This window comes from Camponotus floridanus, unplaced genomic scaffold (assembly GCF_003227725.1).
Source record: "Camponotus floridanus strain SB8 unplaced genomic scaffold, Cflo_v7.5 scaffold39, whole genome shotgun sequence".
NCBI lineage: Eukaryota > Metazoa > Arthropoda > Insecta > Hymenoptera > Formicidae > Camponotus > Camponotus floridanus.
Genome location: NW_020229536.1, coordinates 1,190,308 through 1,202,829, shown reverse-complemented (window position 1 = coordinate 1,202,829; position 12,522 = coordinate 1,190,308). Strand labels below are relative to the sequence as shown.

General features: G+C 35.2%; 2 protein-coding genes across 5 annotated transcripts; both read left to right on the top strand.

Annotated features, from left to right (window-relative positions):
- Positions 1 to 551: 551 nt before the first annotated feature.
- Positions 552 to 6,069, top strand: LOC105253392 (protein jim lovell). 4 transcript variants are annotated; one of them, XM_011261401.3, is made up of 5 exons: positions 552 to 940; positions 2,062 to 2,558; positions 4,327 to 4,592; positions 4,672 to 5,022; positions 5,110 to 6,069. In XM_011261401.3, the coding sequence occupies exons 2-5, from the start codon at positions 2,171 to 2,173 to the stop codon at positions 5,728 to 5,730; spliced, it is 1,626 nt and encodes a 541-aa protein (XP_011259703.1). In that variant the 5' UTR covers positions 552 to 940; positions 2,062 to 2,170; the 3' UTR covers positions 5,731 to 6,069. The 4 variants fall into 4 exon arrangements, with proteins under 4 accessions (XP_011259703.1, XP_011259702.1, XP_025267094.1 ...); XM_011261400.3 differs by having other exon boundaries at positions 553 to 940; positions 2,084 to 2,558; XM_025411309.1 differs by lacking the exon at positions 552 to 940 and adding an exon at positions 1,010 to 1,450 and having other exon boundaries at positions 2,084 to 2,558.
- Positions 6,070 to 7,294: 1,225 nt separating this feature from the next.
- Positions 7,295 to 10,388, top strand: LOC105253393 (CUE domain-containing protein 2). Its single transcript, XM_011261404.3, has 5 exons — positions 7,295 to 7,437; positions 7,995 to 8,084; positions 8,608 to 8,947; positions 9,013 to 9,186; positions 9,680 to 10,388. The coding sequence occupies exons 2-5, from the start codon at positions 7,996 to 7,998 to the stop codon at positions 9,938 to 9,940; spliced, it is 864 nt and encodes a 287-aa protein (XP_011259706.1). The 5' UTR covers positions 7,295 to 7,437; position 7,995; the 3' UTR covers positions 9,941 to 10,388.
- The last annotated feature ends 2,134 nt before the right edge of the window (positions 10,389 to 12,522 follow it).

The following is a 12,522-nucleotide window of genomic DNA, read 5'->3' as shown; positions in this document are numbered from 1 at the left end:
GAGGATTCCGTATCGAGGATTCCGTCCGAACGACTCTTTTTTTATTCTCATCTTTTTCCAACGCAATATCATTATTTTTATTACATCGCGCTCGATCTCTGCTCCAAGCCCACAGCACAGACCATTGTTGTTACATTGCGGCAATATTGCTGCAATGTAACAACAATATTACGACAATGTAACAACAATGGTCTGTGCTGTACGGAAGGGAACGAAAGAGTGAGTGGATTCCGATCGATCGGAATTGTCGGCCGACTGTTTTCGAAGCCGGATATCGTCAAGTCGGTTAGTAAATCTCCCGTGTAGCGGAGATGTAGCCGGAGATGCGAAAGCGAGAGCGACAGAGAGAGAGAGCGCGAGAGAGAGAGAGAGAAAGAGAGAGCGCGCGAGCGAGAGAGAGAAAGAGAGAGAGAGAGAGCGCGCGCGAGCGAGAGAGAGAGAGAGAAAGCGAGAGAGACGCACGCGCGCGATAGCGACGCGGCCCGGCGACGAGACGGATACTATGCGTCGACGACCGGCGACGCCGTCGCACATGCGCGTCCTGACGCGCCCCTGTTCGTTCACCGATTTCGATTTTAGTCACTCCCGGGTTCGGCTTCGGAGAAAATCGTCTCCCGGCCCGGCGTAACGCGCGGCCACCGCCCGAATTCGTTCGCGACGTTAACGATCTCGCGGCGTTTAACGATACGGAAACGAGCGAGGGGTAGCGCGCGCCCGACGATCTCTCCGTCTCCGTGGGCTCCTCTTCCTCTCGGGAGGATATATATCGTAGAGGAAGAGACGTAGACGTAGACGAAAGGGAGAGTCCATCGCGCGGATGCTCTGACAAATCGCGTTCTGGCGATTCCGCTCGTCGTCGCGTCCGATCCGGAGTAACCGATCCGATTTAACGCGCCTCGGTTATCTCGACGTCGAGAGCAGACGAGGGGGTACTCGTGAGGTAAGAGTCGAAACGCGAGCGACGACCACGACGCTTCCTCCGCGACGGGAAAATCGATCGAACGTCTGGTGCGCCACGAGAATCGCACTGTCGGCGAGGATCGGTAGAGGGAAAAGAAAAAAGAACGACATGTGCCCTCGAATCCGCGCGCGAACAGACACCCGCTTCCACGACCGCCCTGGCTCGATGTGATCGCGCGCACTTGCCACCGTCGCCGTTTTATAGCCGGTCGGTCTCTCGCGCGATCTCTTCCGCGAACGATAAACTCCCGTAAGCGAGTGCACGCGATGGAGTGGGTGCGCGAAACGCGCGCAGAGAGAGGGAATCCGGTCCCCTCTCCCGGGCGGGGGAGGGCGAAGGGAATGCGTTTGGCTCGCGTGGGCGTAGGAAAAAAATCAAGTGTAATTGTGCGCGAGCGAGATCGCGCGAAAACGCAGCTGTCAAACCATGCTTTTCCTCGATATACGAGGAAGGGAAAAAAAGATGGCGCGTATGGACGGAGAGTAACCAGTGGCGTAGCGAGTCTTATTTATTATCATTTTTTTTGTACCTCCCTCTCTTCGAGATGTATATATTTAGAGATACCTCGTTATTTGTACTCTGTTCTTGTCGCGCAATTTTTTCCCCGGCATTCGAGAGTCGATAAGATCGGCGAAAGAACGAAGATGCATCGAGGAATTATGTATTTAAATATAAAAGAATTTTTTCTAGACTATTTTATTGATTCTATTTTATGTCCCGGGCTGCGTTTTTGTAATAACGATTCTTGTTGCGTTGTGGCACATAAGTTTGTGGATATTTACTCTTCGAGATAATTCAGGATGAATTTTGCACTAATAAAGATTCAATTCGTTATTAATTTCGGTGTAAAATAAACGAGAGAATCTGGAATGTAGTCGCCTCTCTCATACTTGACAGAGAAGCCTGTTCCTAAGAAAATACAGCGGCAACAATCGTCATTAAAGCGATCAGAGCACGTGCGCGAAACTTAACCGCGCGCGAACAGCTGATTTTGACAGTCCTCATCGGCGAGAACGTAACGCTCGATAATCTGTAAAATTATTAAGAAACATGAATGAACTGAGAATAATAATGCGATTCGGTTTTAATCTTCCGTTCAGTTTTGTCTCTTTCGTTCCACAGAGTGAGAACAACATCCACATCGATTAATTTTCGCGGGAAAAAACGGTCGCGACGACCTCTACGGACGACATCAGGGAGAGTCTCGCGATGAAGCAGGAACCGGAGGACGAGGAGGACTGCTACTTCGACGAGTCGAGTATGCCGTCGACGTCGCCGCCGCCGACGGCCCTGCTCCCGCCACCACCGCCTCCGCCCGCGCCGCCCACGTCCTCGTCGTCCGCATCGTCGTCCTCCGGCCGGCACGTCACGCACCGAGTGCGCTCCCACGCGCGCAGTTTGCGCGCCATGGCGAATCCCAGCGCTGTCTGGGCGCACTTCGACCTGTGCGCTAACGATCCGCTACGCGCACAGTGCCGTATCTGCGGAGCGGTCGTAGTCAGGGGCGGCGCGAATCCGCGTCAATGTGGCACAACAAACCTGCATCGGCACCTCAGGGTACATCACGGCGGTAGGCTGATCGGCAGACGATACCATGGTAAAATTTTTTGCTTTCGGAGTAGGTTTTTTTGACGATTTTGTCGTGTATATACAGGGTGTCCCATTTTAATGTTTACGGTATACGGTTACTATATCTCGCAAACTAATGATTTTAGAGAAAAATGTTTCAGACAAAAGTTGTTTGAATCAAGAGGGACATAAAATGATGCCATTGGCTTGATTTTGGATAATTGTTTGAAGATCACATGAAGATCACCTTTAATTTTTTAAACGAAATACCCTATTTTTATTATTTATTCTTTTAGCTTATCTCGAGAACTTTCCAAAACACTATAATAAAGTATTTCTTCATTGAATACTTTTCGAGTTATGACAATTGAAATGATTTCTTACATGAACTATAAAATATCTAGTAAAATATTCATTTTTCGATTATCTTATCTTAATACTTTTATGTACAAGATAATATGTAATTTACAATTAATAATTATATATTTTTTTTTAGAAACAATTATGTGTTTTCTTTACATCAATTGATTCCCCTCATTATTTTGTACATAAAAGTATTAAGTTAAGATAATCGAAAAATGAATATTTTACTAGATATTTTATGGTTTATGTAAAATTAAGAAATTATTTCAAGCCTTACAACTCTAATAACAAAGTGTTTTGAAAAGCTCTCGAGGTAAGCTACAAGAATATGCAATGAAAAATGGGGGTTTCCATTTAAGAATTTGAAGGTGACCTTCAAATGATTGTCCAAGATCAATGACACCATCTTATGTCCCCCTTGAAACCATGCAACTTTTGTCTGAAACATTTTTCTTTAAAATCATTCATCAGTTTGCGAGATATAGCACTGTAAACTTTAAAATAGGATATCCTATATAAAGAGTGAAATAAAAAGAAAGGTCCCTTTTTTACTTACTACTCATATGCAAATTGGACTTATCGTGTTAAGAAATAAGCTAATGATTATTATTTGTTAATATGATTTTCAAGAGAAGATTGAGGCGCTTGACTCTTGGCACAGTTTGAAGATTCCCCCTTGGGTGAAAATCCGGCTCTTGATGTTTAAACCATTATTGAACAGCATTCTGTATCGCTACATCATCTTGAAATTGTTTTTCTTCAAAGTGTTTCTTTAACAGTCTAAATAAATGAAAATTGGAAGAAATCAGATCCAGACTGTAGAGAGGATGTTTTATAATATTTCAAGCGTATGATTACAAAAGCTCCTGAATTTTATATGCAGAGTAAGATTTGGTATTATTGAGAAAAAAGTCAGAGGAAAGAAGCCTGCGCTTCTTTCTAGAGAAGATTCTTTGATCATAGCAATACAGAATGCTATTCAAGAGTGATTCAAACATCAAGAGTCAGATTTTTACTGAAAAGAAATCTCCAAATTTATGTCAAGATAGGACAAGTACAATCTTTTCGAAAACTATAATGAAAAGTAATTATTAACTTATATTTTAATACAATAAGTCTAATAAGCTGCGAATAAAAGTTGTAATAAAATAGGAAACCTTACTTTTTAATTTATTCTAATATGATGGATAAAATCTTTTACATTCAAAAAATCTAGATTTATAAATGACATAATTTAAATTAGAATTTTTTGTTTTTCTTCAATTAAAACTGTTCCATCAAAATTATAATTTCAAAAATAGAATTTGAAAATAATTACTGCCACTGTTGAAAACCATGTCAATAAAAAATTTCTCTTTGATTTACTTCTTCTGCAGTTTTCATTTGATTTGTATAAGATACTTGCAATAATATATTTATTTTTTTTGTTACAGTTTTACAGTCAACATCCCAAAGTAACACAACTGCTAAAACTATAAGGATAGCTACGCAGTCTCTAGTGAGACCTCATATTCGTAATATTGCGCCAGCGCCGCTGCCTCAGCAGCAGCAACAGCAACAATCACGGCAACCAAAGACTCTTGTATTAAAAACTATTCCATTGAAAGTTAAGCAAGTTGCACCTACGACTATCAAAATGCCACCGCGACAAACTAATCAAGGATTACCACATAATGTCGTTCATCAACAACCTACAGAGGTATATCTTTGTAAATGTCGTATCTATTTTAAGAGAAAAATGCGGATTTTTATTAAATTTATTTATTTGTTGTTTTTAGGTTTGCTTGAGGTGGAATAGTTACCATAGTAATATGCAAAATAGCTTTCCATCATTGTTAGATACAGAACAGTTTGTCGATGTGACCCTAGCATGCGAAGGACGATCTTTGAAATGCCACAAGATGATTTTATCTTCATGTAGCGACTATTTGGCAGATTTGTTACGGGAGAATCCGTGTCAACATCCTATTATTTTAATGAAGGATCTGAAATTTTGGGAAGTGGAAGCCTTGGTTAAATTCATGTATCGTGGAGAAGTTAATGTCGCTCATGATAAATTGCCACAGCTGTTGAATGCCGCCGAAGCATTGCAAGTGAAAGGTCTAGCTGGTCCAAGTCCTTCATCCCAAGTAAGTTTATTAATATAATTTGTTATATATAATTGTTTTCTAATATTTTTCCAAAAACAATCTTCAAATTCATTCTTTTATTGACAGAACGCAAAACCACCATTACTTATACCTCAATCGAAACCATTATCGTCTCAACTTGTAGTTCCTAGAAATATTGCGGAATCCAAAGAAAATAAAACATCATCTCCAAAAGTATCTACGTCTTCTAGCCCTAAACGTGCACAAAAGCGACAACAATCCGAATCCATAGAGCCAAGACCTTTCACCAAAATACGTTTACAGCGACCTATTACACCATCTTCGCCGTGTGCAACCGTGAAAATGGAGCCTTTAGATATACCTCTTAGTCCGACGGAGATATTTTCAGAGAATAATGAAGATGTTACACCTTCTTCAGATTTTGAAAAACTTATGAGTTTGCACGAGGAGGATGACCCAGGTGGCGAGGAAGTGAATGAGAGTGATGAGAGATTACATTTTTGTGAACTGCCAGGTCCGCCGGATTTAAACGATAATGAAGACCAAATGGAATTTGTACCTACTGATTTCCTAGAACAACAACAAGAAATTGTCGAAGAACCAGAATCGGGTTGTAACAGAGACAGTATTAAAAAAGATTCTATCGATTATGCTTCCGTTGATGTCGGGGAAGATAATGAAATTCAGAACGCGATACAGCCGTTAAAGGAAAAAAAGGCGGCATAGTAAGATGTAAGAATATCTTCATGTAATGGATCACGTGCTACAAATTTCGACTTGTATAAGAATATTTGCGATTTGATTTCTTTAAAATACGAGACATTTTTATGGCGTTAAAATTGTCAGGTTTATTAAGATTTATCAGACAACATATGCGATTCAATTATTGAAACAAAGAAAATATTATTTGTTGGAATCTATGTAACAAAAGTGCTTGACAAATAAGTTGACCTTTTATTTAATATTTTATGTATCGGATTCTAATAAGAGACAAATATTTTATCATTTTAGTAAATATAGCATTTACATTAAACATATTTCTACTAGTCCAGTGCATCTTTTTTCACAGCATATATATATATATATTTATTTAAATCTTTTACATATAACTTTATATATACATATACATGCATATATACATACGTATATATGCATATATATGCACACACAATATAAACATCTAACTAGCAACGCATTTATAAGGATTAATAATGCTATTTGCTGTTATATCGAAATATATATTCGGTTGTCTCGTAAGTGGATGTGTGATCAATTTCATTTTATATAAAAACAGGAATTTTAGACTCTAGAATTGTGTTGTAATTTATTTCAGCTATAAAAATATCAAATTGTAATTATTTATACATTGAATATGTATCAAATAAGCTGTATCATTGTCGCTGATGCGCGCATTGTAAAGTCATATGTGATTGGAATATTGTAACTGTAAATTGTAACATGTGAAGATACATCTCGTAAATAAATATAGCTATTACAACACACAACTTCAAATGTATAACAATCTCCATTGTAGATAAAGCTTTATGTTAAATCTCTGTGAAATATATATGAATCAATTTTTATATACAAGTTAAAATAAAAGGTTTCTTTATCATAATCCATAAATGTAAAAAATATTTTTGACATAATTGATCACGAGAATAAAATAATGATCGCATAAAATTTGGAACTGTGATCTTTAAAAATTATTTTAAATTTTTTGTAACTTTGCATGTTTTGCGATATTGCAAAATTCATAATTTTTTCTTATTCTCCCTTTCAATTGAATTCTTTCAATTCTTTGAGTTTCTCTTTTTATTGTAAAGTATTATTAGATATGTATATTATATATATATATATATATATATATATATATATATATTTATATATATACACTGTATATACATACTACATGTCCTTGCATTATATACAGGATGTCTTAAAAGCATCGCTTTATATAATTATATATTAATAATTTTAATAATTTAAGTTTAAATAATAAATAATAATAATTTATAATATTTAAATAATTTAATTTGATATAATTAATATATAAATATAATAATATAATTAATATTTAAATACAATGAATACTTAAATATTTAAATAATTTAATTTCAGTCATTTTAATAAAATTGAATTTTAAAAAACTGGCCAATTTGGAGAATTTTTCCTCGGCAAAATCCGAGAGATAATATTATGGGACACACTATATTACAATAATACAGCAAACATACTATAGCATGTGATAGATTCGTGCGAAATGTGGTAGGAGGCGCCACGTGTTCGCCCCTCTCCCTGTCAACTGTCAAATCGACGAGCGTTGTTTGTATACGGAATTTATCTCGCGGTTTCGCGTCGTCGTGAGGGAGAAAGAGAAAGACAGAGAGAGACTCCCGATCGAGATCGAGTTGTGTAGCTTTAGGGCATCAGGTTCGTATACTCGTGTAACGCCTCTCTTTCGCCGAAAGCGAGGCGGATCTCGCTCGCGAAACCGACCCTGTCATCAGCATCCCTGATCATCTACCACAGTCACCACAGCCGCAACTTTCTGTCACTTCTCGGCTTTACCCTACCCCCCTCTGTTTTCATCCATATACATACATGATCTGCCGGGCGAGTGAATTCCTCGCGCGATCGACCGATCCTGGATCCTGGGATCCTGATCCCGAAGGGATCATCGCGACTTCTCGTTCGCGCAAGGGTTACGAACTAGAGACCTGCTGCCCTCTCTTGTTTCCCTTAACCTATATTAAAGGATCAATGACTGAATGTTATATACGCGCGAAGGACGTGTGTCAGCGCTTGTCAGATCGCGAGCGAGCGAGTTGATCGCGACACGCATGAGTTGATCGTGTCTCTCGAAGGCTTTATTTTTCGCGAGATCGCCCACTTTGATGGGAACGGCGAGCAATTAGAGCTTGTCGATATTATATAGATAGATGAATTTCTAAAGGATCGCGTTTGGATTAACGGTTTAACAATTGCAGGATGAGTCGTACGATGGATGAGAAGGAGGAATTGGTGAAGAAGGCCTTATTTAGTTTCGTTAGGAAACAGGTGCCCACTGCTCAATTGAGGTACAAGCTCAAACTTTGATTTTCCGAAATATTTCTTATTTCTTGTCTTTTAAAAAAAATATACCAGGAAAAATATACCAGGGTAGATCGAGAAGTAAGATTCACTGGTTATATTTTATTGTGATTTTTAGTTAATATTTGTGCACAAATTGGATTTTATTGTGTTAAAAATATAAGCTAATGATTACTTTTTAATGTAGTCTTTGAGATGAGATTGATACACTTGTCCTCTCTTGACAAGAATTTAAAGATTCTTCTTCTAAAAATCTATTTTTTGATGTTTCAATTAATCATCAAATCAACATCAAGGCTTTTATCAAGAGAGAATCTTCAAATTCATATTAAAGAGAATGCATCAATCTTCTTAAAGATTATATTGAAAAATAATTATTAGCTTCCATTTTAATACAATAAGTTCAATAAGTTGTAATAAAATAGAGAATCTTACTTTTTGATTTGTTCTAGTATTAAATTGATAAATCTCCTTTTTACTTTTACATTAATTAAACATTTTTTGTTTTAGTTTAATAGACGACATTGTACTAAGTTATGTAGTGAGTATAGTAGAAGAAAGTGCGTTGGAGGAAAATTTAGATGTGGATGGATTGTGCGAGATGGTATCCGCTTGCCTTCCCGAGTTTTCCACTATCGAAAAAGAAGCTGTATCAAAATGGTTGCTGGACGTGGAAAGTAAATTGAAACAAGAAAGTAAAGATAGTGAAAATTGTCAATCTCACAGCGATCCATTGAATCACATCAGCCTCTCCGCTCTTTTGCCAGCTGGTACGCAAAGAATGCGCATTCATCATCTCTCAGAAACGAGCGATGCCGGTAGTGATTCTAGCGGAGAATATTTTTCGGAGGTAAGAAAAGCATCACTTTAAACGCCTTCACAAATGTCTATATAAATTTCTTTATATCATTATAGGAATCTTCTTGGCATCAGGTTGCTCTGTTGCAAGAGATGTTTCCAGCAGCGAGCACTGCTGAAGCCAGGCATTGTTTGGCGGTGGCCGGGGGTGATATAGCAAAAGCCGCACAACTGGCGTTACATCGTCAGGAAGCAGGTCAAAGTATCGTGAGCAATCTTACGTTTTTAACGGTAAGATGTTTCAATTCTTTTAATTGTTATCATTTTAATATAAGAGGGTGTCTACTCAAATTATGTAAAAAAATTCTCTGAACATTTTTTAATCTTTTAGGATATTTTTGTTCAAAATTCCAGATAACGATAATATTTTCAAAATCTCTTGCAACTTCTAAAAATTTTCTATTGCATGCGTTTTTTAATACTTTTACAAAGGAAAACCATAGAGCCACTTAAGTTTCCAGTGCTAGACTTGCAAATATATGAAAAAAGCGAACAGGTTTCGAATGAGATAAATATTTTTCATTCTTTCATTCTTTCATTAAAAAATTACAATAAAGAATATATATTGCATATTCAATTTTTTTTTAAATTTTTTGAATTCCAGAGAATTCCCTGATTTTTCCAAGTATAAAAAAAATTCCTGAGATTTCCAGGCATAGACACCCTGCAATATCTCCTGCATGTACATCGAAATTACCAATATGCGTAATTTCAATCGTTTCAGCCCAATGGTCGTAATAAAGCGAGATTGAACGACGAAGAGCTGAAATCTCGTATCATAGCACGATATAGTTACGTCGACAGAGACGATGATTGTCGTGAACATCGTCCAGTAGCGCCAAAAACAGAGCCCAAGAAACTGGTACGATATCTTGATAATAAGATCGTAAGTGTAAAGGGTGAACGTTATACGGAAGTGCGAAGGGGTGGCGAGGACGAAGATGGTAACGAAGGTGGTAGAAAGAGAGGTCATTGCCGTCCGTAACCAGTCCCTTTGCCTCCACCCCCTGATCCACCCCCTTGGAGGCATCTGATTTTCGATTGAATTTTAGGTCTTTTCCATCTTACTCGTATAGGAATATAGACAAAATATCGAATTTAAACAGGCGTAGCATTTTTGACGTTTAATTTCTATATAATGCAGCCTACGCAACTCTTGGAATCTCTCACATGTTTGAACATTAATTTGTTGATTAATTTACTGCTGTATTATATATATGACTATAATTTTTTACGTTATTAGTTCCAGTGGATTCGATTATCAATCATTTAATGAAATACCGTTTTTTCATTTCTGTGTATAGATCATATTTCTTCGATCGAGCGTGCAATGGCCGTTAAGATATTTATATCTGTAATTAGAATATATATAATATTACACAAATGCATTAGTTATTTTGTTCTATTAATAATGGTATTATCAAAATTGCAAAAAGAATAATTTTAATTTTGACATATAATGTAAATTGATCACAATTATTTTTTATTTACGTACTTCTAAATTCTTAAAGCCGGATTTATCTTTTCGAGTAAAATACTTATTCGGCTCGTTATTAATTTTATGTATATGTATATTAAGATTATTGTAAAAGAGATATACGCCTGATTTAGAAAATAATTATTTAAGTTGTTATGTAAAAAACAATTCTTACGTATGTTTTATTATTTAAGTTGGCTATTGTAAACTCGGCACTTGACTTAATATCCATTCCTCTTATTCTACTCTGATAGGAATCATGTTGTATTTTTCAAGTTTATTTATTTTATATAAATGTAAGAATCCTCTTCAAATTATACAAAGTTCTTCATCAGAAACAGTACATCTGTGTAATTCTCTTAAATGTAAAGATATGAAAAAAATAATTAGTATAAGTTTCAGAAACAAATATGATGTAGAAAATATTTTCCCTTGAGAACAGAATGTGCCAAATTATAGTGCATAATCGAGAAAAACTGTAGAATTCATCTCGACAATGATCATTAGTATATAAATAAGAAAGTATATTTCATTTATAATAAAATAAACTAAAATTACTTAAGTTATTAAAGAAATTATATATGAAGTATACATATCAAGAGTAATTTATTTTTTCATAAAATATATATTTTTTTTATATATATTTATTAGCAGTTTTTTTTAAATATCGTAGTATAGAATTGCCGAGATGAATTTAGTACCATTGATAATACAAGATTATATTAAACTTTTATTTAAATATAAGAAGCATATGTTATGAGCTTTCTAATAACTTTTATCAAAAATAAAACGTTTAAATAAAAGTTTAGAATAAAGTTATAGATCGTAAAAAAAGCTAAAAAAAGAATAAGAATGCATCCAAAATTGTGGCACACCAGTGACAGACAAATAATACAATAAACAAAAAATATGAAATAAAATTTTTTCATAGGTTTTATCAAAAATAAAATCTATGGAAAAATTTTATTTCATATTTTTTGTTTATTGTATTATTTGTCTGTCACTGGTGTGCCACAATTTTGGATGCATTCTTATTCTTTTTTTAGCTTTTTTTACGATCTATAACTTTATTCTAAACCTATAAAGCTATTTTATCTAATTGAAATAACCATTAAAATGTTAAAAATGTGTTTAAATTTTAAATTACGTGTATAATGCTTTTTTTGTATCTTTAATCTTGGAAAATTATTTAGGTATTCTGTTTCTGATGAACCACTTTGTATATAGCGTTAAATAGAATTATTTAATTACATTAGTGCTTTGTAAATGTATATGAAAATCTTTCTAATATCTCACTTATATATTTAAAATGCTTTACTTATATTATGTAAATTTTGTGGAAAATATTTCTTATGCCTGCATTACTAGCAAAGTATGATTAGTGTGAAAAGTGATTTATGAAAATATACCTGAAATGTATTAGTCAAATAGCAGCGTTCATGTCATGTAACAAATTAATCCTTTTTCAACTGCATTCTAGTAAAATGTATTATATATTAGATGATATATAAAAAAGCAAGAATTTTTATCCGCACGTTTACTCATTCAGAAATAATTGTTCAAGCACAATTTAGTAAGTCAATATTATCTTAATAATATGTAAAGAAGAATTTTCGCGAACAAAAGCATGAATAATTGTTTATCGAATAATCAAAATCGGAAAGATATAAATTGTAAAAATCATTTGCAAGTGCAGGTGTACCATCATACATACACTGTGTCAAATGAATTAGACATACAAATATATTCATATTGCAAAAATAATTACGAAATTGTAGATTTCGAATATATTGTAGTCATATTTAGTTGAAGGCGAAAATAATCACCTTTTTAAGCGGGATAAAAAGTCTGCTTAAAATTGCGCCATAATATTCGCCAGTATTATTATTCTATTATTATACTGCTATCTTGCAGACTTCAAATGTAGTCATATAAACGTAATCATTAACACGTTAGGTCATGTATAGAATGATGTAAACTCGATACTTATTTCAAAATCTATATCTTGTATGCGTAGAAAAGTGAGATTGTAATTACTTCCAAAAGCAGTGAAACACGATTCAAACCAAAGTATCTATTTGTTCTACATC

Excerpts from the sequence above, each read along its gene's own strand:
- LOC105253392 (XM_011261401.3), top strand. The coding sequence starts at position 2,171 with ATGAAGCAGGAACCGGAGGACGAGGAGGACTGCTACTTCGACGAGTCG. Across the intron at positions 4,593-4,671 it reads TTCATCAACAACCTACAGAG|GTTTGCTTGAGGTGGAATAG; the intron begins GTATATCTTTGT and ends TGTTGTTTTTAG. Across the intron at positions 5,023-5,109 it reads GTCCAAGTCCTTCATCCCAA|AACGCAAAACCACCATTACT; the intron begins GTAAGTTTATTA and ends TTTTATTGACAG.
- LOC105253393 (XM_011261404.3), top strand. The coding sequence starts at position 7,996 with ATGAGTCGTACGATGGATGAGAAGGAGGAATTGGTGAAGAAGGCCTTA. Across the intron at positions 8,085-8,607 it reads GTGCCCACTGCTCAATTGAG|TTTAATAGACGACATTGTAC; the intron begins GTACAAGCTCAA and ends TTTTTGTTTTAG. Across the intron at positions 8,948-9,012 it reads GCGGAGAATATTTTTCGGAG|GAATCTTCTTGGCATCAGGT; the intron begins GTAAGAAAAGCA and ends ATATCATTATAG.